This window comes from Doryrhamphus excisus, chromosome 1 (assembly GCF_030265055.1).
Source record: "Doryrhamphus excisus isolate RoL2022-K1 chromosome 1, RoL_Dexc_1.0, whole genome shotgun sequence".
NCBI lineage: Eukaryota > Metazoa > Chordata > Actinopteri > Syngnathiformes > Syngnathidae > Doryrhamphus > Doryrhamphus excisus.
The window spans coordinates 31536558-31563734 of record NC_080466.1 but is presented as its reverse complement, the minus strand read 5'-3'; the positions used below and the strand labels follow the sequence as shown (position 1 = coordinate 31563734).

At 41.8% G+C, this 27177-nt stretch overlaps 3 protein-coding genes across 3 annotated transcripts in view; 1 reads left to right on the top strand and 2 right to left on the bottom strand.

The window, feature by feature from the left end:
- Positions 1-2454: 2454 nt before the first annotated feature.
- On the bottom strand, positions 2455-8364 carry gja10b (gap junction protein alpha 10 b). Its single transcript, XM_058080235.1, has 4 exons — positions 8175-8364; positions 6727-8088; positions 5859-5905; positions 2455-3970 (listed from the first exon to the last, which is right to left on the bottom strand). The coding sequence occupies exons 2-3, from the start codon at positions 8074-8076 to the stop codon at positions 5867-5869; spliced, it is 1389 nt and encodes a 462-aa protein (XP_057936218.1). The 5' UTR covers positions 8077-8088; positions 8175-8364; the 3' UTR covers positions 2455-3970; positions 5859-5866.
- A 206-nt stretch (positions 8365-8570) lies between these two features.
- casp8ap2 (caspase 8 associated protein 2) lies at positions 8571-18302 on the bottom strand. Its single transcript, XM_058079990.1, has 10 exons — positions 17905-18302; positions 16887-16949; positions 16391-16462; positions 15979-16079; positions 15523-15597; positions 15324-15439; positions 13075-15185; positions 10167-12471; positions 9761-9860; positions 8571-8868 (listed from the first exon to the last, which is right to left on the bottom strand). The coding sequence occupies exons 2-10, from the start codon at positions 16918-16920 to the stop codon at positions 8806-8808; spliced, it is 4977 nt and encodes a 1658-aa protein (XP_057935973.1). The 5' UTR covers positions 16921-16949; positions 17905-18302; the 3' UTR covers positions 8571-8805.
- Positions 18303-18467: 165 nt separating this feature from the next.
- The window catches only part of mdn1 (midasin AAA ATPase 1), a 48221-nt gene continuing 39511 nt past the window's right edge, over positions 18468-27177 (top strand). Inside the window, exons 1-20 of the mRNA XM_058065282.1 lie at positions 18468-18704; positions 18829-19055; positions 19207-19431; positions 20105-20212; positions 20287-20479; positions 20838-21047; positions 21118-21249; positions 21350-21453; positions 21683-21797; positions 21992-22164; positions 22838-22919; positions 23005-23100; positions 23551-23663; positions 23872-24020; positions 24279-24339; positions 25075-25277; positions 25359-25462; positions 25639-25783; positions 26176-26272; positions 26342-26455. Coding sequence (XP_057921265.1) covers positions 18615-18704; positions 18829-19055; positions 19207-19431; positions 20105-20212; positions 20287-20479; positions 20838-21047; positions 21118-21249; positions 21350-21453; positions 21683-21797; positions 21992-22164; positions 22838-22919; positions 23005-23100; positions 23551-23663; positions 23872-24020; positions 24279-24339; positions 25075-25277; positions 25359-25462; positions 25639-25783; positions 26176-26272; positions 26342-26455 — 2741 coding nt within the window. The 5' untranslated portion in view covers positions 18468-18614. The remainder of the gene's footprint in view (positions 18705-18828; positions 19056-19206; positions 19432-20104; positions 20213-20286; positions 20480-20837; positions 21048-21117; positions 21250-21349; positions 21454-21682; positions 21798-21991; positions 22165-22837; positions 22920-23004; positions 23101-23550; positions 23664-23871; positions 24021-24278; positions 24340-25074; positions 25278-25358; positions 25463-25638; positions 25784-26175; positions 26273-26341; positions 26456-27177) is intronic.

Below are 27177 nucleotides of genomic sequence, written 5' to 3'. Positions count from 1 at the left end.
CCCATAAGAAGCCAGAAACATTCCATGTCAAAAGATGGTGGATGTGACACATACAAGGATGTTGTTTTGTAAAATGCTACCAAGTAATGTGAAAGATGTATGATGAATGTATTCCTAACTTGATGGAAACTTAGTTAGCGTACACCCCTGTTGGCATGTTTTTTGGTTAACGACAAAAATGTAAGCATTTTGCCTCGTTTTGCGCAAATATTCCTGTTAGCGTACAATATGTTGCACATCTTGTCATGTTTTTAATACACTGCATGTGTTCTTATTGTATTTTTTTATCACAAAACTTCTTTGTCAGCATCCTATGAGCTTGCTAATATATGGAAACAGGAAGTGTTGCCGTTTTGGTTAGCAAAGAAATAGTCAACCGCTGATGACATCATAGATAGGCGACAGAGCTGACTTCCACTTCCTGTTTCCATGTATTAGAAAGCTATAGGATGCTAACAAGGATGTTTTGTGCTTAAAAAAAAATACATTATGAACACAGTTTCATTCACTCAGCATAATGTACACTAACTGGAACCTGAGGCAACATTTGTGATGCTAACTGAGGCGTACCAAGGTTCCACTGTATGTTACATTCTTCATGTTAAATCTATTCTTAACAGCTTTTTTTTTGAGTAGTCCAAATTCCTAGCTTGTTTTCTATGAATTCACTGAAGACATAGAGTAAGAAGAGTAGAGTTGCCAGCCTTTGAAAGCTTAGCGATAGCATAGCATAGCATAGCATAGCGATTTAAAAAGAGACTTCATGGTAAAAAAAACAAGAAAAAGAAGTATTTGGAATTGAGCTAGCTTACCTGACACATTGACTCGATGTATTGGACACTCGGGAACGCATTTAAAGTGTCACCGTGGCTTCTTGTGGGTTAACTTGGAATAATCTAACAAAGCCAAAGGATGAAACTAAAGTCATTGTTTGTGTTGACGTGGTTAGCAAGTCTGCCTCACAGCAAAGAGGCTGCGGGTTTGAATTCCCACATGTTCTCTTGGAACTCATACTTGTATTTTTTCCTCTTTTCTCATACTCTGATGAATGAAATATACACCCAGCGACAAAAAAAAAAGATTGAATCGAGGCACTTATCCCCCAAAGAACTAAAAGTAAAGTAGCACTTCAGTCTTAAAGACTGCAGCTTTTAAGTTGGAATCCGCCTGTAGAGAAAAACGATGCTGACACGCTGCACGTATCACTCACTACAGGAGTTCAGTACGTCACATGACCTTTGGTGTGTACAGTATGTTGTTATGATTCAGAGGAATAAAAAACAACCTGCATTTGTTTCAGCATCCTATTTTCATACGCATGCATCCTCTCAGGCAGGGGTGTCCAAACCTTGTCCAGTTGGGGGGCACTTTGTGACTTTGTGACACTTTTGTATTTTGTAAAGCAGCACATGTACATATGCTAACAACTTATGTACAGTATATTTATCTTAGGGACGTTCCCATCAGGGTTTTATGCGGCCGATAACGATCCTGATAATCCATGAGTCAAATCGTCCCATACCAATACCAATCTTTAGAAATGAACTTTTTCAATACTATCACGTTATTTCCATATTATATAAAAATGACCACTTTATTTGGTTTCATTCATTTGTCATAATATTTTTACAAAAAATATTTTTTCTTTAATATTTCAACTCCAAGCTACTCCTAAAATGACATTTTTTTTCCTCATAAAATTTAGACTTTTTTCTCATTATGATACAACTTTGTTCTCTTACTATTTTGATTTAATTTATTTTCGTTGAACTGTATTTTTTATAATGTGCTGTTGGCCACAAATGGCCCCCAGGCCACACTTTGGACACCCCTGCTTTCAGTCTAGTATATACGGCAAGGATATAGGATAGATCCCCAGCTGATTTTGTATGTTTACCCCCTTAGAAACACTCCATCATGATGTGATAGCTTTCCTGTAACAGAGACGGAATGTGAACAAATAGCATGAAAAAGAGTCATTTGTATCAGATGAAGGTAAATAAGTATTTGATCCCCTCCCAAGCAGCAAGCGTTGTGACGCCCACGGTGCGCTTATGCATCCAAGAAACATGCAAGCGCTAAGAAAGTACCCCCTAATCTCATCAAACCTCGCCAACACCATGGGCAAGACCAAAGAGCTGACCTCAGGCACAAGATAAAAACCCAAAATAATAATCACTCACCCTCACTCTGGAGCTCCATGCCAGATTTCACCTGGAATGGATGATTGAGGGCAGCCCGCAATGACGAGGGAGGAGCTGGTTGGCGATGTCAAGGGAGTTGGGAGCCAACGAGATTGCTAATACTTATTTACCTCTCTGTTAATTAGCACTTGTTCAATTCATAACCCATATTTCATATCTTTGTATGGGTGGGGGATCAGCAGGGGATCAAATACTTATTTCTGATCTAAGGTGTGTAGAGGAACCTTGGTCATGTGATACGTGAGTTGTTGTATTGTTGGCTGAATATTCTCTCCTGTTGTTTTACATGTAAAACTTCTCATTTGGACTTTCAACCAAGGTGAAAATAGAAATGCTGAGCTCTGCATTTTTTTCTCAAAATACTCTAAAATTGATGTTGGCTTTTTTCAGCCACAAATTGGATGATTTTCGAGTTACCACCGACTGTCATGAATGTCAGTGGAGTTATTTTGGCCGTTGTTCAGTGCTTAGTGAGACTTCACGCTTTGACCCTGCTTGCATGTCGCATGTCTTACTTATGCCGGCATTGATTTGGGCTTTTATTGGTTTTTGGGAGTTATTGATACCTTCCCCCCTTGTCCAGAAAAATGTTACTCACCCCCTCAGTTTTGGCTTATTTTTGTGTTTACATTTATATTTCACCGTAAAAACTTGGTTTGGTTATTTGTTTTTCCAGTATGAGCTTGTTTGATTGTAAAGTTCTTTTTTTCATTTTGTTTATGAACACATTGGGACTAAAATCACTAGTAGGGGAAAAAAACTTTTTTTTTTACTGTGAAAATGTCTAACATGTCTCTTGAACGTATCAAACGACAGTTTAACCTAGCAAAATACATTTACAGTGGAACCTCGCTTAGCATGTTTTTTGGTAAACATGGAAAATTTCCGTCAAAATGTTGCCTTGATTTGAGTACATTTCTGGTTAGTATACAATATATCATCTTATTAACATATTTTTATCATAAAACATCCTTGTTAGCATTCTTATCCATGAGCTAACACAGGAAGCGTCACCTTCTTATAGTTTTACTGCATGCATAAAACTATTCTACATCAACAGAAATGATGATTGAACGTGATAGAAGATGTGATTTTGCCAAAAACACCATGTGGCGGCTTGGTCAACACGGAAGCCACCTTCTTGTTTTGCTATGAGTTATTTGAATTTGATTTCAATTGTGTTTCTCACCTTGTTTATCAAAATACTGACACTTTCAACTTTCTTTGGCTCAATTTTGCTCGTTTTGCAGCCCCTATCAAAAGAAAACATGATTGAATTTGAGGAATAAGTCACTGCAAAACAGTCAGGTGGTGTCCGTGTCTTTGACAACAATCACGTCTTCAGTGAAGGTTAAAGTACCATGCATTTAGATTTGTTGTCTGGATGTTTTGTGTCAACATTTCTTATTGGAATCATTGATTTGGTTCAAGTACATTTTGGTTAGAGTCGGACCTTCTGGAAACAATTAACCATGCTAACCAAGTTTCCGCTGTATTTACCTTCAGAATGTATATACTAAGTATGTACACAACAAGTAATGCGTTCCATTCCAAAAAAAACATCTTTAAACATGACGAAACATGAAGAGTCAAAGACTTGACGTGTTTCTCCAGCCTTCCTGAGTAGGAAAAAAAAGTCACAAAAAATGATGTTTGAGGCCCAAAGTGCAATTTTGTCCGCCTGGTTACCCCCGCATAGTCAACAATTTGCTCATTTTGCATGTTGAACGTTGCTTGTTCTGTTTGTGTCGTCTTTGTTTTCTCATCTGTAAAAGAAACAAAAACACAGTTTTTTTTCCAACTCCAAAGGTTCTAAAGAACATCAACAAAACATGCCTTGTTCACAGATGGCTCAACTTTATTTGTCATTATTATTATTATTATTATTATTAGAAGTAGTAGTACTAGTAGTAGTAGTGATAGTCGTAGTAGTATTAAGAAGAAAGCAACAAACGCTGGTGTCTTGTTGGAATGAGAATGCAGGCTGTGAAAATGTCTCTAAAATATGAAAATGTTTACAGCTGTCACATGACAACACCATGTGGGATCGGGGTAGGGATACGGGTTACCTTTAGGGGTTCGGGATAGGGATGGATTGAAATTAGCAGGTTTCAGATGGTGAAAGGATGAATTTCCTTGTCTCTGTTGGTGTGACTGATGAGGCAAGTGCCCCCCCCGCCCCCACTATCCCACCCACCCATATACTGTACATGCCTTAGAAGTCGCAGAGGCCATCGTTTGCATTGAAAGCGTGCAGTGAGCGTATGCAGGGGCCCGGTCCCCACCCCCAAGTCACTCGTACGGACTTCCTCACACTTATCTACCTGTGAAATCATTCATACCTCTCAAAACTGCTCAATGACTGTATCAGCAAACAGCATCAGGTGTTTTTTCTACATGTTTTTTTTAATCAAATGATATGGACTCTTGTTTGTTAGCAAGTGTCGTTGCATAACGTAATCACTTTTAAGCTTTGTAGTTCAACTTGTTGTTTTTTCTAGTTTGGTGTCAATACTGAGCATTTAAAATAGCTGTTTTTGTGCTTAATCCGTACAAGTACTTTTATCATTTTCATCATGGTAAATGCCGTGGCAATAAATTGGACTTGATAAATTGTAAATATGATATCGTGAAAATCTCTCTTTCATTCATTTTCATTGATAGTATTATATAAATGATGTTTTTGTCTGGACACCATTTCATTTGATGAAATAAAGAATAACATATCAATGTTGGTTCCGTCCATGTGTATCCAACATACAACATAAAGGCCAGCCAATCACAGGGCACATATAGTAGACAAACAACCATTCACACTCACATTCATACCTATGGACAATTTGGAGTGGCCAATTAACCTAGCATGTTTTTGCTGTAAATTGATGTAGAAAACCTAAATACAGTTCACATTATTAGAGCCCTGTAGACATGAAGTAACACCCCTATAGTCACATTTATAGTTATCCATCCATTCATTTTCTATAACACTTACCCTCACGAGGGTCGTGGGTATGCTGGAGCCTATCCCAGCTGCCTTTGGGCGGGCTACACCCTGGACTGGCCAGCCAATCACAGCAGGGCCCGGGTCTCCTAGCTGTGTGGCCTGCGCGCTTGTCCACTGTGCAGCTCATTTCTAATTAATACACTCCTATTACTCAATATTGTAGGCATGATAAAAAATGTCTAGTGAGTCTTCCATTCCGCTTTCTTTGTTAGCATCCATTAGCTTGCTAATACATGGAAACAGGAAGTGGAAGTCAGCACCATTGTTGTCCTTGCTAAATTTTGTTACAGGCACGGTGATCTCCAGCTATTCAGCTAATTAACATGGACATTTTCCACCATTGCATCCTCCAAGGAACAAACAGGTTGTTGTATTTGGCAGGATTTAATGCAGAAAAGAGAACTTCCTGTTTTACACTTCCTGTTATTGGTTAGCATTTTAACCCACCACTAGAAGGCGCCAAAAACACGTTGAAACGGACTAGCTAATCCATAGCCTTTCACTTTGTTGGGCCAAATACAAATGGATTCATATTATGCATAAAATGTGCTTTACACGATCATTTGTTAGTGAAATGTCATATGAAAGTGAACAACACACAAACAAACAAACAAGACACGCCGAGGCCGTGTCCACGCAACACACCTCACCTCCAAATTCACTTTTTCATGATTGAAGAGAGCTCCAGAATCATGTTCTGAAATGAAAAAGCAAGTGTTACATTCATCAACCACTAATTAATAGATATGCTAAAACAGAAAGTCAAAATATGGAAAATAAAATCGTAGTTCTAGCATGGAAAATAAATCTAGTAAATCTAGTGTATGCAGTAAACACACTGTATGCGCACGCAGTTTGTGTGCGTCTTCATAGTGACGCCTCACTGTCGCCATCTGCTGAACAGAGGAAGTACTGCGAGCACTTCTCCCGTTAGACTACATGCCTTCCTATTATCATCGTTCTGATACTATTATGGGCTGATGTTTGTAAATGAGCTATATCGGCTGATATCATCATACATGATCACATCTATGTAATAAAATATTTATTTTCCTTACTATGTTAGCCAACAAAGAGGTGAAAGATAACTATATACTGTAGATACAACACTATCATCACATACTGTATTCAGATGTCTTTTAAAGTGCACCCTGGGAAGCATTTACTAAAAGTAAAATTTAAAAAGACAACTTAAAAAATGCATGTGGTAATATTGTGGTAATATTATGAAAAACAAATCAAAACAACAAATAAAGTTGTAGTTTTTTGAAAATGAGTTTGTGGGAAAAAACGCCAATAAAGTCAGCATATGGGAATGGTATAATAAAACATATGGGAAAAGTCCTAATTACGAAGGGAAATAAATACAAGGAAGTTGAAATACTAGCCAAACTATATGTGTTTACAAAATATGAAAGTGGCCCTTGCGTCCTTTCATGTTTCACTATGTGGCCCCCACTGGACAAAGCCTGGACACCCCCACCTTAAAGGTAACACCCCCCTGTGGCGTATTCTCACCATGGACATCCTCCTCCCGGCGCCCGGAGGCGGTGGCGTCACCCCCGGACTCTCTTCCTGATGGAAGTGCGGGGCATCGCTATTGGTTCCTGCGATGGAACTGAGGCTGGCTGAAGGAGTGCCCTGCCTTCCATCGGACATTCCTCGGGACATGAAGCTGCTCTTCCTGGCCGTTGGGAAGCGGTCACTTCCCAGAGAAACACTTGCGTCGCTGAGTTCTTTGTACACGCTCACTCTGCTCTGCTTTCTCTGTGAGAAGTTCAGGGTCGCTGGGATATTCATGTGGCTGCTCATTAAAGCAGATGGAGGTCCCGTGTGCTGCAGCATGACCGAGTTCGGCGGTACATCCGAGTCATCGCTGTAAGACGACCGCCTCTCCACGTCCAGACTCTGGATGTCGGCTCGGCTTGGCTGGTAAGCCTGTGCCGGTAGGTGGTTGGTGCTGCTGGGCTCCTGAGTACGAGGTTCCACGGCGGTCGATTCCTGAGCGTCTCCATCACGGCCGGACACAAACGAGCAGGTTATCTGCGTGTGCGGCATCGACCTGCGTGGGGAGGAAGCCTGCTGCGGCATGGAGTTTTTCTTCAACCTGCCCACGCTGTCGTTGTCTCCGTATTTGTAGCCATACAAACTTTGCTTGATCTTTCTCACGCCCAGATGGAAGATCTCAAGTAGATTGAGGAACAAAGAGACACCAGAGATCACGAGCATAAAAACGATGAAGAAGTTCTTCTCTGTTGGTCGAGAGACAAAACAATCCACGCTGTTAGGGCAAGGCAGCCTCTCACAACGGTACAGAGGAGACAGTCCGATGCCGTACAGAGCACACTGACCGACAATGAAACCCACTTCCACCACGGATCGCGTCAAGATATGGAAAACATACGTTCGCAGCAGAGAGCCTTGAAGGGGAGCTTTCCGGACTTTCTTCTGTTCCTCCAGTTTCCTGAGCTCTCGCTCGATTCGCTTCTGGTCTTGGACGGGGTCGGTTCCCTCTAGCTCGGCTTTCAGACAGGCTTTTCTTCGGTGTCGCGCCTTATCAAGGGTTCTCAGACGGTACAGCGCGTGTCCCATGTAGACCAGCGACGGAGACGACACGAATATGATCTGAAGCACCCAGTAGCGAATCAGAGAGATGGGGAACGCCTGGTCATAGCAGACGTTCTTGCAGCCGGGTTGGTCTGTGTTGCAAACAAACTCGCTCTGTTCATCGTCCCAGACGTCCTCGGCCGCGACGCCGAGCACGAGCATGCGGAAAATGAAGAGGATGGTGAGCCAGATCTTCCCCACGATGGTGGAGTGGATATGGACCTCCTCTAAAATGCTCCCTAACAAATTCCAATCCCCCATCCTCGCTCACATCTGCAGTCGGAGAAACAAACGAGCAATCGCTCACTTTTAATGTGCCGTTGCCCTTCCGTCAGACGGAATATCGAGGAATTACTCACACGGATGGACGGTCCATCTTCTGTCATTGTTCTCTTTGGGAGAGAAAAGACTCTACTCGCCAGCGCTGATCATTTTATGGCTGTTGGGAACTAGGTCTCCAGTTTGCAATAATTGATCCATCATGGCCCTATAATGCCCTGAGGTTTGTTTCATCCTGCCACTCTTAACAGGACACCCGGCTGGAAAAATAGCACACGCTCACGTGGCACTATTTAGCGTGTTCTCGTAAACATGTACACATCTCTCTTGGTCTGCGTCCGGGACATTTTGTTTTTGGAGGAGGAACACGTTATCGTTCCTACAAATGTCAGTAAAACCATCAAATAAAACTTTATTTTACCTATTGGTGATATACTGTATCAAATATACACAATACTCACAAGCAATGAGATGGATACAAAAATACCATTAGTGTCTACAAATAAAATATTAGAAAAAATGCAACATATTTTTAACATAATTAGCACAACTGCAGGATCAGTTCAAGTTCAGTCAAGGTTTTTTTTTTTGCGGTCGTATGACAGGATAAGACAAACGCTTCTCCATTGAAAATGGCCTTCATTTGTTTGGGATCTTTCAGTTTGTACCGTGACAACGCTAGATGGGAATCACTGAATGGCAATCCAGTGATCAGACGTCCATCTTCCCCTGCTTCTTAAAGAGCTTCATGAGCTGGTAAAATCTCTGTGCAATCTGAAAAAGTACACAAAAGTACACAAGTTACTCCGGTCCACTCATCCCTCGCCACTTCATGCTTCCGATTCCACCGCTTCACTTGGTCGCGTTTTTCAAACACATATTAATGAATAAATCATTCTGTTTCCTGGGTCAATATGGCCTATTCCTTTTAAAACGTGCACATTGAAGAACATTGAAATATTGTATGCTTAAATGAAGCATCTGCCCTCTCGCCTGAGATAGCAGGGAGAGGCCAGGGTTCGACCAATCTCTGCGAGCCAATGCGTGGAGGGCCACATAGGCGCCACCAAAATCAGTGACACTCCCTGCTCCCCAACTCTAGATTAATCGATTACAGAAATAATGGTTTGACCGAGCCCTATCCAGCACCCCTGAAACATGTGTAGCATTGAGGGACAGGAGCCTTGCACTGCTCCAAGGGAGGACCTGCTGTTCCAGCCTGTGTAAGCGAAGCAAACGGGTGCCCCTCCGCCCCCATGGCGATCAATATATGCCACCACAGTGGTGTGGTGTGTTTTCACCAGGACATGCCGGCCCCTGAGATTCAGCAGAAAATGTTGCAGTGCCAGAAAAACAGCCCAAAGTTCCAGGAACTGGGCTCCAGTTGGCCCCCCCAGCGTTGCCGTCCACCGGCCCTTTGGTGGGGGGCAGACGTCGCCGACATACTCCAGCAAAGTAGGGTTGTTGTCGGTACTGCGGGGCGTTAGCTAGCACACAAGAGCCTGTTCGCCGCAACCAGTAAAATTCCTCAATAGTTGTTTAGATAACATGTCGGCTACGTGACGTTCATTAAGACAACACTTCATGTATTACACCCTGTTAGCACTTGCTAGCCAACATTAGCCATATACACAAAATCATTATGGAAAAGCCGAAGTCAACCTACCTGCTCTGAAGGCTTCTTCAGTTTATCGGACAAGTCGGCAAACGTTTCACGTGAAGCACCTTTGGTTTTCAGGTCAATAAGAATTGCTCGATCTTCATCTCTGGAAAATGATATGAGACAATTATGATTGGACGTACTCCAGTTTGCTCTCAGGCAAGATTCAAACCATTTGTGATTTTAGAAATGAGGACTTAGCATATTTTCATCTATTGTGATCCCCAGAAACGTATTTTCCTTTACCATTTTCTATTTGTATTTGCTGGTATGTGTCCTTTCTGCTGTTAGCAAACAGCATGATTTTAGTTTTACTTGTGAGTGGGACCTTCTAGAAGGAAAAGGAAAAAATGATGCTAACCAAGGTTCCACTGTATACGCCCCTGAGTGAATTTGGATATCAGGTACTGACCTTGTCCATGCCATCACCACTTCTCCTTTTCTCTTGACAACGTTCATGGCAGAGAAACTGTTACGGGACGCCGCCGAGGATTCCTTTTTAGAGCTGAAGGCCGCATCTCCCATTTGGTCCTGTTGATCTTCTCTTGGACGCTTTGCTTTCGAATGCTCTTGGTGTTTCTTTCGTTTTTTGCTTTTCTCACACTCCTTGTTATCCTGTCGCGGGTCTCTGCGGGCATCTTCTTCTGCCGTGGTGAGACCTTTGTCCTTTGAATGAGTATGTTCAGAAGGTGCAACCTTTTGTGGCTCATCTGTCGCACGATCGGACGCAGGTGGTGTACGAGTAGGGTCTTTATTTTGTGCAGAATCATCTTGGGTTGGATCAATACCAAGACTACTCGTATGTAAGCCCGTTAGAAGGTCTTTAGATGTTTCATGGCCTGGGCTGGCTTGTTTCGGCGACTTGTCTGCAGAATCTTCGCCCCTTCGTGTTGGACTTAACGTCGGTGTGGTCCCTTGACGAATCTTAACAATGAAATGATCATTGGACTTCTCCATCACGAGGGCCTGCATCGGCAAGTCGGGCTTCAACACAAAAGCATTGGCAGCCGCTCGTGAAGGCACCCCGCTGCTGGACCCACTGCTGGAGTTGTCCGTGTCGAGGGCCAGGTGAATGTCCTGTTCTGTCGCATCTTCCCCGTCCAGCAAAGCGTCCTCACTAATGTGAGCACTGATGACGCTGTCCGGAGTGGATACGGTGTGCATGCCAGATGGTTGCAGAAAGCTGAGGTGACTGTCGGACTTGAGAGGTGATGGAATAGTTAGGGAAACTTCCAGATCCTCGGCGAGAATTGAATAATTCCTCTGCGACAAAAAGCTGGACTGCAGAGTCACCTGATTCTCGAACGGAACCTCTAGCATGCAACTTTCGTCAAATAAAACTGGATGTGTCGTGATGTGGTCTTTAGTCTGTAGAGACGTGTTCCGCGGTGAGATGCCAGACCAGGTCGCGATCAATTTGGACGGGGTGTCAAATTTGGTTGGGGAAAGAAATTTGGACGGGGAGTCAAACTTGTTTGGAGTGGCGATGCTAATGAGGGTTTCTACGTTCTTCTTCGGCGTAGCGAGAGACCACGATGTGCTATCTCCACTGGGCTCCAGTAAGTCAGATCCTTGCAGGAGGCACTTGAATATTTCTCCCATTTGAGAATCTCGGACCAGGTTGAACGTTAAACTGGAAGCCTGCTGCTCTGTGAGTAGTTCAAAGTCAGTCTTGTCAAGCGAAGATGTACTTTGAGACTTGACCACCAACGCCCTTGGAGTTTTCTCTGAAACTGAAGGCTTTTTAGGAGAAAGACTGTCAACTCCTGGATCTGCAGACGCATCAACATTTTTTTGTTTTCCTGTGTGAGTAATTCTTATGTCTTTGCCTCGACTTCCAAGACCTGTTTTATAAGGTGCACCCAAAGGCTTCTTTGGTTCCAAAGCACTCAAAAACCCTTTTTGGTCCTTTTGTCCAGGGGCAGCCTCACTTCCACAAGACCTCTTTTTTTCTGGAAAAGTCCTTGCTGCTCGACACAGGTTCTTCAGTGTGGTGTAAATGTCCTTGAGCAGGTAGTCCAGCTGGTCGTCAACAAAGTCCCACAACTTCTGCTTCAGATCAACAGCTTGCTGATCAAAGATGCGTTTGACGATACCGTTGTCTGCCACTTTCTTAAACATCGATATGATTAAAACCTTCAGCTTTGATTTGAGCTCCGCTGCATGACAGCATATTTGACCAAAATGTGCACCTTCCACAAACTGAACGAACGACTCCCTGAAGTTGTCCATGACGCCGCAAAAGCTCCTCTTTGGAAAGGTTCTGTGGAGCTTCATGTACTTTTTCCGGATTTCCATGCGAACCAATGTGAATGTTTCCATGACTTCTTCGACGGTGGCGAAAGAAGTCTTGGTTGATACCGGGCAGACCGTTTTAAAACGACTTTTACTTCCTGGACTTTGCTGCATTGATGCACTTTCTGCTGCAGTCCTTTCTTCACATTTCTTCTTCTCTAAAAGTGACTTGGGATTGGCTTTGTTTCTGACTGCACCTGATTTAGTCCGCATGGTTGCATGAAGAGGCGAACCTGAAGACGCTTCATCGCTTTCACTTAAGATTTCCCCTTCCTCTAGTTCAGTGTCAGAGAGATTTGAAGGCATTTCCGGTAATTTTTCTGCCAAGTCCTTGGCATGTTTTAAAGTACAACCTGGATATTTATTTTCTTTATTTAAATCCTGTTTCTTTGAGTTGGCATCACAGGCTGTGCTTGAGAACTCTGCACACACAAAAGAAAACAGATTAGCTAAAACATGACTTCAGTTACATGGTGAAAAACATAAAACACTAGAAAGCTGCCATGGCTTAATATTTCCTTACCAAAACTAAAAAATGAAAACACCTCCAGCTGGAACAATACATAAAATACATAAAACAATACATAAAAACATCTATTAGAGAAGGAGCCCCCCCCCACCACCTCAATCCAAAATGGCAAAAACTGACACAGGGGTATAAACAAGGGACATTTGTTTTGGAGGTTTTGGGACCCCCCCTAAAAATGATATTTTAGAATGAATCTTTGAATTGAACTTGCCTTCCAAGAGGACGTAATGTCTGTTTTGTAAAATAAATTACCCACAAAAAATGCGACTTATACTGCAGTGCGACTTACGTATGTTTTTTTTCTACTTAATTATGCATTTCTCGCCTTGTGCGACTTATACTCCGGAGCGACTTTTACTCCAGAAAAGGCAAAAATGCGACTATAAAGTCATAATATTACAAACAAAACCTTTTTTTCAGAATGTGCGGAAAGGTTTGGATGTCCTTGATAACTTCTTGAGAGCATAATAAAAGGAAATTTCAGTTTCAATGTTACCTTTTTGTAGGCTTTTGACATGCCCAGGCTTCCCATGAACCAGGAGGTGACTTCTCTTCTTCACGTGGATCGGACTCCTTAAAGGGCTGATTGCATCAGGGATTCTCTTGAGGTTGCTGAGTGTACGCATCATGGAGTCCTCGTCATGAAGTAAAGGCATTGAACAGGAAGGCTTGACTTTTTTCTCACAGCTCTTTTCATACGTGTTTTTCTTTGGTGTGACGGTGGCCTCGCGGTATCGGCCTGGGGGGGACATTTCCTCTGTTGTGCTGCTGACGTTTGACACGCCAATACAGCCGATGGATGAGACGTGGTCTGTCGTGAGGCAAGAGCTTCCACCGTCACCGTCGTCCTTGTTTGTTAGAACATAAATAGCCTCAGGCAGACTCAGGCCCTCTTGTGGGACAGATTCTAGACTTATTGTACTAGATACAGCATTTATATCTTGGAGATCATCTTGAACAGAGCATGTGTCTTTATCATTGGTGGGGTTGGAAGAAGCAGGGGGGTGTACATCTAGTTGAGCGTCCTGAGGTCGGGTGATGGGAGACGTTTGTCTACTTTGTGGATGAGGGTGAATAACATCTTCATGGGTGGATACATCTTTAGATGTGACTGCATATTCCATGACTGTATCCTGAGCTGGTCTTGAATCAGCTTGCTGTGTGACGGCATCACATTGCTCAGCGCTATTTCCACTCTTACCATTACCACTTCCACATGTGTGAGGGACATGGTCAGTAGCATCTACAGGTAGTTGTTTCGATATGTCTAATTGGCCGTGTGGGTTGTCTTTTCCTACCGGAGAGCTATTCTCTTGTGCTTTGGGAGTCAAACATGGAGCCATCTCCTCCGCTGTTGGAGCTTGGGATAACAGAGAAGTAGCTTGAACAGCAGCGTCTTCCACGCTTGTGTGTCTTTCTTGAACATCTCTCTTCACAAGCGTTTCTGAAATGGGGGTTTGCACGGAAACTGCAGGCAACTCTTCCAGACAAGCTTGTAATTCACTGCCGCCGATTTCGTCGATGACGTACATATCCCCACAAGGCCCGCTTTCAAGTACCGGATGCAATGCAGCGAGTCCATCGCTCCGGCTGCTGTTGGCTGGCAGCTGTTTATTTGGTGAAAGGGTTAAATTTAGTGTTTCCATGAAGCACAACTTCCTGTTTTCACTTTTGTCTTCCAGTAGTTCCTTGGTTGGTGTTTGCATTTGCTTCTTTCCTTGTCTTTCCTTGTTATTGGCACCGGGTTTATTATTGTGGGGTTCTCCTGGTGGATGCTTGTCACCTTCTCTCTTGCTCTCTGATGCAGTGTTCCTTGTATGACCTTTGGCCTTTTCATCTCCACGGTGTTTGTGCCGATTCCTTTGCTTCTCGTCTGTATGCGGATTTACAGAAGATCTCTTCCGCTCTTTTGAGTCTGATCGTTTGAGTTCCAGCTCTAAACTGCTCTTTTCAACACTCGTCTTGATTTTTCTGCTGTGGCGACTGCGGTCCTCTGAACAGCTGTGACCAGATTGATGTTTCTTTTCATGGGTTCTCCCGTTTGAGTCGTCTGAAGAACCGACAGGATTTAAATTCTTTACTGGAGGACTTTTAGCACCCTCTGATCTGCGATGCCCGTCTACGTTTTGGTAGTCCCTGCTTTCACATGTCCGAGAGTCATGTCTTCTTTCTCTGTCTAATTTATGAGACCTGACTTTCTCAATGGTATAACTGGAATCCAAACCAGTTCTGTAGCTTCTGTCTTTAGAGTCCAACAATTTCTGACATTTGTCCTCTCTGTGCTTAGATTTGTGCTTCTCTGAGCCATGATGCCAGGTTGACGAACTGACAGAATTGCTGATGGAGAGCTCCTTGTCGACTTCATGCACTGAGGAACCTTTGGAACGATTGTGAGAGGTAGGCTGAGCGAGGCTGGTCTTTCCACTTTCCTTCTTGGGTGCTTCAAGATGAAGCTTTGGAAGACAATCGTCCCTTAAAGATGATGTCTGAGGAGAGGAGGATGAGGTGGGAATGGGCGATGGCAGAGTGGACTTCGGCAGCTTACTCAAGGAGCTAGTGAAGGACTGGCAGGAGGGATTTTGATGATGATGTTGACCTTTGGCGGACCTGTGGGGGGAAAATAATTGCACTTTAAGGTGAATTGAATTGCATTAGGACACCCCAAGTTAAAAGACAAACATGAACACTTGTCAGCACCGCAACAACAGCTATTTTCACAAGACGATATGCTGTTTTTCAACTTACGGCTGGTTCAGCCTTTGAATCTCTGCGTCCTTTCGCATAACCTCTTGTCTCGCTGTCCGTAAAAGTGCTGAGATGTTCTTTTTGAGAAGATGGTTCTCAGTGTTCAGCCCTGTGTTCTATAACAAACAAAAATAAGTTAAAGACGTGTAAAGACGTTAGGCTGCGCATGAAGAATGAAGAAGAAAATTAGACGACAAACCTGTAACTCCATCTGCTCCAGTCTCCTCCGTAACTCTTTGATTTGGTTTTGGGCTGCTTGGAATCGCGACTTCAGCTGCAACAGCCAAACAACAAGAGAAACACTTTGAGATGATTTGTCAACTCACAGCCATCCTGTCCCCTTTCAAATGTGGAAATGGTTGTGTTACTACATATGCAACTGTTTTTTCATGAACAACTATCAAATTCTCATTTGCTCATAGATCATTCAGACACTTGGGGCAAATATAGTACCCTTTGAGGTCAGAAGAGGGGACTTTAATTGACCTCTTAAGGATAGTTAATGAAAAAGGACCCCAGTGGGTTAACACATAAACTAGTACTACTACAAAACAACCACTAAGACGTGAACTCTAATGGTATTTACAAAGATAATGTTGCACATTTCTTATGACAGAAAGCAAAAAGCTGTGTTTTACCTGCCCGAGTCACTTACGTCAATGAAAGCGGATTCCCTTCCCTGTTGTTCTTCTCGTACAATGTCTTCATATAGATCCATTGATGCTTGCAGCCGAGAAAGAGCTGGTGGGGACCTCTCTGTGTTGTAAGAAGAAAAACACCAGCAATAGTCAGTCCTGAGTTCTATCAAACTGCCCAGCATCATCATTACAAACATTTGGGTCACATCAAGCCAAACCTATTTCAGTGAGAATTACTATTCCGTTTGAGCAAATAACCCGAATGGAATTGGAATATTTGGGTACATGTATACGTGGCTATTGTGAAATGGAATGTTGACTTGATAGATAAAATGGCAGTAAAGTCACAGAAAACTGTTTGTGAGACTCACCCACTGCAGCTCGTCAAAACATAAAAAACATTTCAAGTCAAATCAAATTCATTTTCACCTGAACTGCTGACAGCCTGGAGATCCAAATCATCGTAAATGTCCACGGAATCTTCACTGACATGTTCAGCATCTGTACATATTAAAATACCATCAAACACAACATAAAAATACTGTGTGGTAATACTAAAGTTTTTAACTCTTAGTTAAATAATAAGTACGGGTTCACGTAAACTGACATAAAAAAATAGCTTATTACCAATAAAAAATACTCAAATGATGCACGATTATCCGTACTACGCTGTAGGTAGGTTAGCAAATCAAGCGCTCCTTTTCTGTGGCGTGCTACAAATTGCATGTCCTTATTTCACCTGAGCTCACTTGTAACAAGCATGGCTTGGAGCTTCAACACAATCACATTAAGGTTTTAAATTAGTTTTAAAAAGCTGGTTTCAACCCATTTCATGCAATAATATCTTTGTTATTTTTCAGCCCGTGTAAACATAGAGAGTGATAAATTATCCCAAACTCAAATTCAATGAGATTCTTATACATACCACCAAAATCCACGTCCTTGCTGATGCACTCCATTTTACTGCATGCCTCTGTCACTTTTGTACCTGGAAAGAATACAGTCCTCACTTGCTTCAGTTCATTATGTATTATGCAGAAGTTATTGTAGTTGGTGATTCCAGCAAGAGAACAATATTTTCATCTGTCAACGACATTTCACATGCGACTCTTTTTGTGAACATGGATGTGATATATCCGTCAAATTGTTGCTGAAGCCAGAAGAAACGGTCTCGCCGAGAAAGGTGCATTAATGTCGGACACGCTGTGCGTCCATGGAGGTGGAGACAACCACAGTGCTCACTGTCTGGAACACGGCAGTCCCACAAAAACGTGTTATTTCCACCACCCATATTGGGCCAAGATTGTCTAGTTAGTAAATGCTGTGCCCTCATGTCTGGCTTGTGAGCTCTGACAAAGTGTGTCCTACAATGAGTGCTAATGAGTCATTTTTAAGGGGATGTTTTTTTTACTTTTTTTACCATTTGAAGGTGTTAATCCTCACTCAAAGACGGGATAGTTTACTGTATCATATGACAGACTGAACAGAGTCTGAATAGAGTCTGAAAATGGATAAGGAAGTCTGGCAGGCTGCGACTGTTAAACAGGCATGTGTGAAGTTGTGGGTTCACATACCCTGGTGAAGTATCCTTGAGCAAAATGCAAAAAAATACTGCTTTGTCAGTCACTGTTAACTTTGTTTTGGGCGCAATCACAATAAACACAATCACTAAAACACAGGCCAATTAGGTCACACTGTAAAACCGCATTCGGTGTCTTGGAACCTCACTTTATTTAAGGTTAATTTGTTCTTAGCGTGTTTAGGATTGGTTAGCTGACCCGGCCTCGACAATAGCACAAGCCGAGGTCATCAGTTTTTCGACCAACAAGCTTGTTGTTGTTGTTGTTTACTGTCGCAAACTGCTTGACCTTAAGGTACACAGGGAGCTACAAATTGTCCTTAGTAACCCGTTAACATCACATAGTAAACATGGATGGACTTACGTGTTTGGATAATGCCCTAGAATCTCCAGCTGAAGTAGAATGTCGCGCCAACAGACATCTGCACAGGAAGTAACGACATTTTCCCGCGGACAGAGAGACTATTTAGTAGCCATGGTTAGATTCTCGGTTGTCCACAATTATTGTCAATGCGAAGAAACCTTCAGAAATACAATCCTTCTCGTTAACCTTATCCGAGGTTTCCAGCGCCACAAAATTGTAAGACGTTTGTACAGACACCGGAGGGTTTCATTCCCCTTGTTTGTTCTAATGAAGTTCTTCTTCGTTTTCTTCCTCTTCTTGTGGACTCATTGTCAGTCAATGTCTGACTTGATTGACTCCATCTACTGGACTGGAGTGTGATAAGTTCGCTGGACAGGAGAAACAACAACGGAAACAAAAATATATATAATATACTTTGAACGTGGTTTTCTAAATTAAACATAGGGTTAATTATATTATGTAAAAAAATAAGTGAAGTGTTCTCTCACCTTTAAAATGACTATTCTCGGTAAGGTTTCGAAAACGTCATCACTCTGCGTTGTAGCTCAATGGGCGGAGTCAACTCAACCCGGAAGAAGGAGTTTTCTCTCCCATGTGGAGAGCATCCGGAGCGTGCCCGTGTGATGCGACGCATCTTAAGACAAACTTGCGACAGCGTCCCTCTTGAGCAAAAATACATTTGTTAGACCGTGGACGACCAATGCTACGATATGGAACATTTAGAACTGAGCCTGTCGTCGCTGGGTATTATAAGTAAACACATCAAAAACAACCAACTACACCAATATCTCTCAAAACAGGTAAGGTTTCTTTGTAGTCACCCCCCACATGTCATCTTTGACTATGACTATGTCATTATCATTATCATTATGTTCCATGTTGTTGTCACCCAGTGCTCCACCTCTAAGGACTTTTTTTTCCCAGATATGGAATCAGCAGGATAGGCAGTGTATTCTGGAGTGTCTGGCCCAGCTTCTGGTGGAGAAGGATGGTACCTTATTAGTTGCCAGACACTTGCGCCCGCTGGTTCTGGACTTGCTGGAGCGGAACGCAAAGCGAGTTAAGACGAATGGAAGGATCAGCCATGATCTACACGAACGCCTCTGTGTGGCTCTCAGTAAACTTGTTTACTTCAGCCCTGACGCCAAGTCGTGAGTGTCCATTTTCACCAACTATGGTGACATTACATCCATTATTTAATTATTCAAGTCAGTGTTTGCAAGCATAAATGTCACAGCAGTCCTTGCATAAAATGAAAATGACTATGTTTACATCTACATTGAAATGTGTTATGCTTATCAGGTTTGCTGCAAGATACTTCCGTGATGCCCCTCCAGTGTTCCAGAGGCTCTTCTTCACCAGCGAAGAAGCATCGGGTGTCCAGTATGGTCCGAGGCGCATGAAGCTCCGTGACCTCATGGCTGCAACTCTTCGCTTCCTCAAGAGTGATTGTGCCAAGTTTGTAACACTCTGGGACTGGAGTCCGTGTGTTTCCCAGCTGCTCACCAGAGATGTTATGGTTCGAAGGTGAGCGTTTCCTTCCAACAGAAGTCATTCACAGTAGAACGTGTTGATACATTAGGGTGTCATGGTACGCCATCATTTCATTTTCTGTTTGTTTTTGTCTTATATAACATTATAGTAGCATAGAGTTATTATTTAAAAGTCGTAATAACAAATCAAAATAAAGTTGTAATTTCTGGAAAATCTACTTGCAGAAAAAGTTCCATGTTATGATAATAAAGTCAAAATAGATTGGGGATAAAGCCGTGATTATGAGAAGACAATTTACAAGAGGAAAGTTGAAATCGTTGGGGAACAAAAACAGCAGAAATGGAAAAACCTCCAGTTGAAGCAAAAAAAACTTGTACTATTATGAGGAAAAATAATACAATTTTAGGTTGGGTAAATTCAATGGAATATATAATTTAAAAAAGTCAAAAATATGAAGATTATTTAAGAAGAAATTTAAATATTCAAGGGAAAAAAAGCAAAGAGCACAATTCATACTAATAATAGGCTTTTTCACTTATATAACAAAGCTGGAAAACATTTGGACACACTATGCCCTTAAATTGACATTAAACTGACACCATTAAAAATGAACAGGTGCATTTATATCTTCAGTCGTCGCCCATATCAGATGATTGTGTTTTTTTAAGCCAATAATAGAGTTTATTTTCTCTATTGTCTTTAACAGGTACACTGCTCATTGTTTAGCGCTGGTGTCTCGTATGACGGATCATCAGAAAACGATCTTTCTGAGAAATGTTCTTAGCAGTGAGGAGGTTCTTCAAATGAAAATCAGGTATGTCATATTTCATGCTATTATCACATGTTGTAAATACAACAAGATGCACTTGGACTTTTTGTACTCTCCAGTGCCTTTGAAGAAACTCAGCAGTTGGAGGTCGAAAGAGCCCTGGTGTTGGCCAATCAGGGGTCTGCAATGTGGTGCAAGGACAAAAACAAGAAGTATACGCAGGGTCAAGTGGTATCGGAGGACTTGTGTCAAAGTGTGGTGGCAATCTGTGGTGTTTTGCTACCCAGAATCGCTCCAGAAGAGGCTGCGCAGGTAAACCTTTCCTTTCTCGCATATACTAATGATACCAATCATTATTATTCATTATTTTCATGTATCATCCTGAAAATACAAAGAAGCAAGGGCCACTTTGATCATTTTCATTTTATATATTCATTTAAATGAAAATACAATTTTATTATATATATTTTTTATTGCAATATTGGTGAAAAAGCATATTATTAGTATATTAACTACACTTTTTTTTAACTTTAATTTATTTATAATTTAATGTAATTATTAAATGTTTTATGTAATAATGACAAAAATGCCCCGTTTATCACAGTTAATTGATTTCATAACAATAATAATTAGTTTTTACGTCTGGCTTAATGCTGCTTGTTGTTTGCAGGTGAATGAAAAAGATATGGTTCTGGTGGACTCAACCCGTCTCAATCTGAGAAGGTTGGCATTGGCCGTGGCTTCACAGAAGCCTGTGCTTCTGGAGGGGCCCATCGGATGTGGTAAAACCGCCCTGGTGGAGATGATGGCTGCCGTTACAGGTCATGCAAAGAGTCAGAGCTTTTTGAAGGTCCAGCTTGGGGATCAGACGGACAGCAAGGTAAGTCAAAGTGGACTTGAAAGGCTAAAACCGACCATGCTGTCTGTGAACGTCTACCTTTGCTTTCCAGCTCCTGCTCGGGATGTATCGATGCACGGACATTCCAGGGAAGTTCATATGGCAGCCAGGAACCCTGACCCAGGCTGTGTCTAAAGGGACATGGATTTTGTTGGAAGACATTGATCACGCGCCTCTAGATGTGGTAAGTTAAAAACTGAATGTGTACCGTTTGAGTACGCAGAATGTTGTGTACCCCTCAAGAAATGAATATACTGTGACAAATGTGATGTTTTTTCCCCAAGATATCTGTACTCCTTCCATTGATGGAGAATAAAAAGTTAATGATTCCAGGACGAGAGGATAGCATTGACATAAGTCCTGGATTCCAATTCTTTGCAACAAGAAGGTATGAATATTAATATTATCAAGAAATCTACTTTAATATCTACTTTGTCTGCTGATAGCTATCCCTTGAATTGACTATACAATGGAACCTTGGTTGGTGTCATGAATCTCTTCTAGAAGGTCCAACTCTAACCATTGTTCCCTTAAGAAATATTGTGTTCAGGTATTGGGTAAAGGGGAAAAAACAAATTAGAAGGAAGAGTAATGCAATGCTTGTTTCTGCATGGAAGGTTGAACTACAGTGATGGCAGTTGGCACAAACCAGCAAACTCCAATGCAGCCTTACTGGATAAGTACTGGACCAAGCTACAGATTGGAAACATGACACGAGAAGAGCTGAAGATGGTAGGTCAAGTGCATGAGCGAGTTTTTCCCTCTAAGAATGTCAAACTAAATGCAACATATTTGTAAAGAAATAATCACATTGCATTACCCACAAAGCATTGGGCACACTTGCGTAATAAACTCCTATAGGATGTCTCCTGTCGACAACAAAACTGCATAAATGCTCTCTGACTTGATTATATGCGTGTGTGTAGGTGGTTACCAGCAAGTACCCGACGCTGACAATGGTGGCAGATCGACTCTTGGATATTTACTGCCACTTGACTGGTGAGAGACATTCGGAGCCATTATGCCTCCAAAACTCCCAGGAACACCAGCAGCCTGAGGAGAGACCCACAAAGCTGGAGGGCAGAGCGCTGTCTTTAAGGTGAGGGTCAGCCCACAACAGGCACAATAATCCCCCCCCCAAAAAAAACAACTTATACTACATTAGGAAAGCAAGAAGTGAACAAATGTAACAGTTAGTGATTGTAAAAGTACCAGATGGAGGGGTAGGATTTAATAAGCTTTGCTTCTTCCTACTCCTTTTGGACATGTGGAACTGGGAACTGATTATGGGATGCACTCAATTGTAATCCGATGCATGTTCAAATGAAATTAAACCATTACCATTAACTTCCTGTCCCCCCACACTCATCTTATTTATTATATCTTATGTGTCTTATTTTCTCTTATTCTGTCTACCATGTTGAGTAAAAAGAGTGTAAAGCTGGCTATAGGGATGTTACATCATGTCTGGATGGCTCGAATATGTTACAAAGGATATTTAGGAACTCTAACTTGGAATTATGGTCTCGTCCTGAACCCATTAACCACCATAAAGGAGGGATTACACACTATACACTAACATACTGTACATGTTAATTCAGAACTATAAGAACTATTAGTAAAATCAGTAATAATGGAAAAATGTCAACTTGCCAGTATATAATTTGTATGAAGACGCAGCATTTTTTTAAGTGCAATAAAAAGCATGTCAGATGACAACCGTGGAGGAGTGATTGCCGTCGTCATCTGTGTGTTTGTGTTGAATTCTCTAGGGATTTACTGAAATGGTGTGAGAGGATCAGCGTCAACTTTGACAGCACCTCATCCAGCACAGGACAGCATGTGTTTCAAGAGGTGGGCTATTTTGTGTTTGATGTGTGGGATTACTCTGAATTTATTGAGTGAAAGCTTCATATTTTGTAATGTTTCTTTCTGTCAGGCCCTTGACTGCTTCACAGCAATGTTGTCTCATCCCGAAAGCCAACTCCGGATGGCTGAGGTCATTGGAAGCAAGCTTAATATCTCCAAGGAAAAGGTATTTCCACGCGTCATCATCTTGTATGTAAATGGGAGAAAATAATATTGTATTTGATTTGTATTTTAATGTATTTGATCCCATGCTGCTTTTGGAGGTTTACCCTAACCCGGAAACACTCCGAAGTTGTCATTGTGTGTCATTGCAGACGTCAGCTCATTTGCATACACATTTTCTTCATTCATTTTTGCAACGTTGTGTGTGTGGAATACGCTGGTTATGTTTCATGAGGTGTCATATTTAGTCGGACTTTGGTCAAAGTACACGTTTTGGATGCAGCAAAAATACATTTGATAGAATGAGATGTTATACTTCAGGAATCACCACATCTGAAACGTAAACGTATTATATATTTCATTATGACATTAATGACGACGGACAAACAGGCTGAAATTGAATTAAGTTTTATACACAACAGGTACGACATATTCAACACTGTTCCCTTTGTAGGCCCAGCACTTCTGCCGGATTTATCAGCCTGCTGTCTCGCTGACTGAAGAGGAGGTCTTGGTGGGTCGAGTGACTCTGGTTCGAAAGCAGAGTGAAACAGTACAGCTGAGTGTGTAAGTTTCCTTTCAGTCAGTTCCTACTGGTACCCACTACAATCTGGATGCTTCTCGGGAAGCACCGGCCAAAAGGCCGGGGTGGAATTGAACTCGGGTCTCCTAGCTGTGAGGCCTGCGTGATGGACACTCAGACACCACTAAATCCAAACAGAAGCAGTTTTGTAAATGTAAATGAGAAATGAATGCTATATTTTGTCCTCCTCAGTGATAAACAGACGTTTGCTGCCACTCGACCAGCTGCTGTACTACTGGAGCGACTGGCCCTTTGCGTGGCTAAACAGGAGCCTGTTCTCTTAGTGGGCGAGACGGGGACCGGAAAGACCACCACTGTACAGCACCTGGCCACGCTGACAGGTGAGGACCCTGCCTTTGCTAAAATACACCAACTTTGAAATGATGATGAACCCAACTCCAAATTGTCCATAGGTATGAATGTGAGTGTGAATGGTTGTTTGTCTATATTTGCCCTGTGATTGGCTGGCCACCAGTCCAGGGTGTATAAGTCATCAATCACTCTTTGGAGAGCTCATCAGAAATACTGCTGGAGATTGGAGATGTCAGTAGCACGCCCACAATCATTCATCTCTATTCTTTACTGTCTGTGTTTTCTAGGACATAAGTTGATGGTTGTTAACATGAATCAACAAAGTGACACTGCTGACCTACTTGGGGGGTGAGTGGTTTTTCTTGTTTGTTTTTTTTTTTAGCACAGTTGGCTGTGGCACAGAATACAATATCCATTTTCACTGCTAAAGGTTGTAGAGCAGGGGTGTCCAAAGTGCTGCCTGTGGGCTGTTTGCAGCCTGCGGCACATTTAAAGGAAAAATTATTATAATTTATTTATTTTAAATAAATGAAATTGTATTTTGTGGAAAATTGTGTTCTCATATGTTGGAAATAATGTCAAAAACATTAAAAATGTTTTTATTTTAGTAGCACAAAAGTGATTATATTAAAATAAAATAAAAATAGAAGTTGTAATATGGGAAACAAAACAAAATAAAGTCATCAGTTTATTAAATTAAGGTGGGGAATGATGTCATAATATTCCAAGAAGAATATTTAAACATTTTCATAGCATGGAGTTGAAATATTGAAGAAAAAATCTATTACATTACAATACATTATATAAATGTATTTTTATACAAAGAGTTAATATGACAAACAAAACAAAATAAAGTTGTAATTTTTAGAAAAAAGTCACAATATGAGAATAAATTCAATATAGGAACCATGTCATAAATTTAGGAAGATTATTTAAGAAGGAAGTTGAAATATTTGGAAAATGAAAATAAATGTGAACCACCACAAAAATGGGCAAAGAAGTGTATAATAAGAAGTCCATAATAATGGGCTAACAATAATATTGTGCAGCGTCGTCCATCGTTGTGTTTTCTGGCCAACTCAGGTATAAGCCGGTCGACCACAAGCAGATCTTACTCCCGCTGCGGGAGGCCTTCGAAGACTTGTTCTCCCAGACTTACTCCAGGACGCAGAACCTGACATTTCTAGGTCACGTGCAGACATGTTTCCGGGAGAAGCGTTGGCACGACCTTCTCAAACTCATGGACCACGTCTGCAAGGACGCCCTCACTAAAGACAACCCCAATGGTAAAGAAAGGTCACGTCACCGTTGCTCATTCATGCTATGCTAGTATGTACGTCATCCATTGTTTTTCATGTTTATTTCAGCTGCTTTGCTGCAGGAGAAGTGGGGCTTTTTGGCAAGCAAACTGTGTCAGACTCAGAAGCAGATACAAGCCTGTGAGACGGCCATGGTCTTCGCCTTTGTGGAGGTAAAAATTCACCCATCCAGTTTTCCACCAGTACCAGTACTTTCCCACTCAGTCCTGACCGATCTTGTTGCCATGACGGCGCAACAAATCATAGGCCTTCTCCATCGCTGCCCCCAACCTTTGCATCTACTGGATTTGAAATGAATATCAACATTAAAATGATTTTATTTGAATAGGGAACTTTAGCCAAGGCAGTGAAGAGGGGCCACTGGATCTTGCTAGATGAGATCAATCTGGCAGCAGCAGAGACGCTGGAGTGTTTGAGTGGACTCCTGGAGGGCCGTGCTGGATCGCTGGTGCTGCTGGACCGTGGAGATTTTGGTAAGGTGGTACACTGAGCTGATATCTCAGCTGCTATTGGTATTGGTACATGCGATCACGAATGTGAGTGTGAATGGTTGTTTGTCTATATGTGCCCTGTGATTGGCTGGCCACCAGTCCAGGGTGGACCCCGCCTCTGGCCCCAAGACAGCTGGGATAGGCTCCAGCACCCCTGCGACCCTCGTGAGGATAAGCGGTAGAAAATGAATGAATGAATGAACATGTAAGCCGCAGGTTTGAAAGCGTGAGGAAAAAGTAGCGGCTCATTAAATCAGGTTATTAATGAGGTATTCTGGGCTGTATCTACTCCAGGCAGAGCGATGGTGTGAATATTAATTAACACGGTCATCTGTATTTAATCATGTGGAATTGTTGCTTTTGTTCTTATTTAGATCCTTTGGTTCGACACCCAGACTTCAGACTATTTGCTTGCATGAACCCAGCAACCGATGTGGGGAAGAGAAACCTGCCTCTCGGCCTCAGGAACAGGTATTGTGGTGCAGACACTACACCATAGCAGTACTACTACTCTAACATTTGCATATGTTGCCAATGCAGGTTTACGGAGCTATACATGGAGGAGCTGGAAAATGAGGCAGACCTTCGGATCCTGGTTTCAGACTACCTCAAAAACCTGAATCCTCACAGGAATGTCATTGATGGCATCATAAGGTTCCAACACTTTGTATTAACTCATCTGAATAACGTTTATGTTTATTCTTAGGTCTTGTTCAGGGGTGTCCAAACGTTCTCCAGTGAGGGCCACATAGTGAAAATGAAAGGATACAAGGGCCAATTTGATGTTTTGTAAAGCAGCACATGTAGATATGACAAGAGGTTGATATATTTTCAGAAAAACGGCATCTCAGCTTTGTGATACAGGTGGAACAAAAATAGTATTTCTATCAACCTTGCTCTTTTTTCCCCCAAATATTTCAATCTTTTTTCATACTGTTATGACTTTATTCCCACAATATTCCACCTTTTCTCCCAAACTAATTTTCCAAAATTACAACATAATATTTCAACTCTGTGGTACAAAAATTACATTAGATTTACTCATAATATACAATTTTTTTCTTTCTTAATATTTTAACTTAATTCTTGTAAAACAACTGTACTGTATTTCATTTTTCATACTTTTCTCATTAAATTGCCGTGGGCTGCAAATGGCCTCCGGGCTGCACTTTGGACACCCCTGGTTTTGTATGGTACATGTGGTACTTGTGATACATAATAACGATAAGTAGTATTGCACCGAATGTCACAATGGAACAGTTATTGTTCATATTCACAAGGCCAAAATGGTATAAAAATGTAAAAGTAACACATTAAATTCATATTTCTGCAAATATTGTTTATATTTTTATATTAAATTGCTGTAAATTTGTGCA

Bases quoted from the DNA above. Each gene is read 5' to 3' on its own strand.
- casp8ap2 (XM_058079990.1), bottom strand. From the start codon at position 16,920: ATGGAGTGCATCAGCAAGGACGTGGATTTTGGTG. The intron at 16,080-16,390 runs GTGAAAATGAAT...CTTACAACACAG, and splicing joins CCAGGCTGTCAGCAGTTCAG to AGAGGTCCCCACCAGCTCTT. The intron at 15,598-15,978 runs GTAAGTGACTCG...TGGCTGTTGCAG, and splicing joins GGGAATCCGCTTTCATTGAC to CTGAAGTCGCGATTCCAAGC.
- gja10b (XM_058080235.1), bottom strand. From the start codon at position 8,076: ATGGGGGATTGGAATTTGTTAGGGAGCATTTTAGAGGAGGTCCATATC. The intron at 5,906-6,726 runs GTGAGAATACGC...TTTTCATTTCAG, and splicing joins CCGGGAGGAGGATGTCCATG to AACATGATTCTGGAGCTCTC.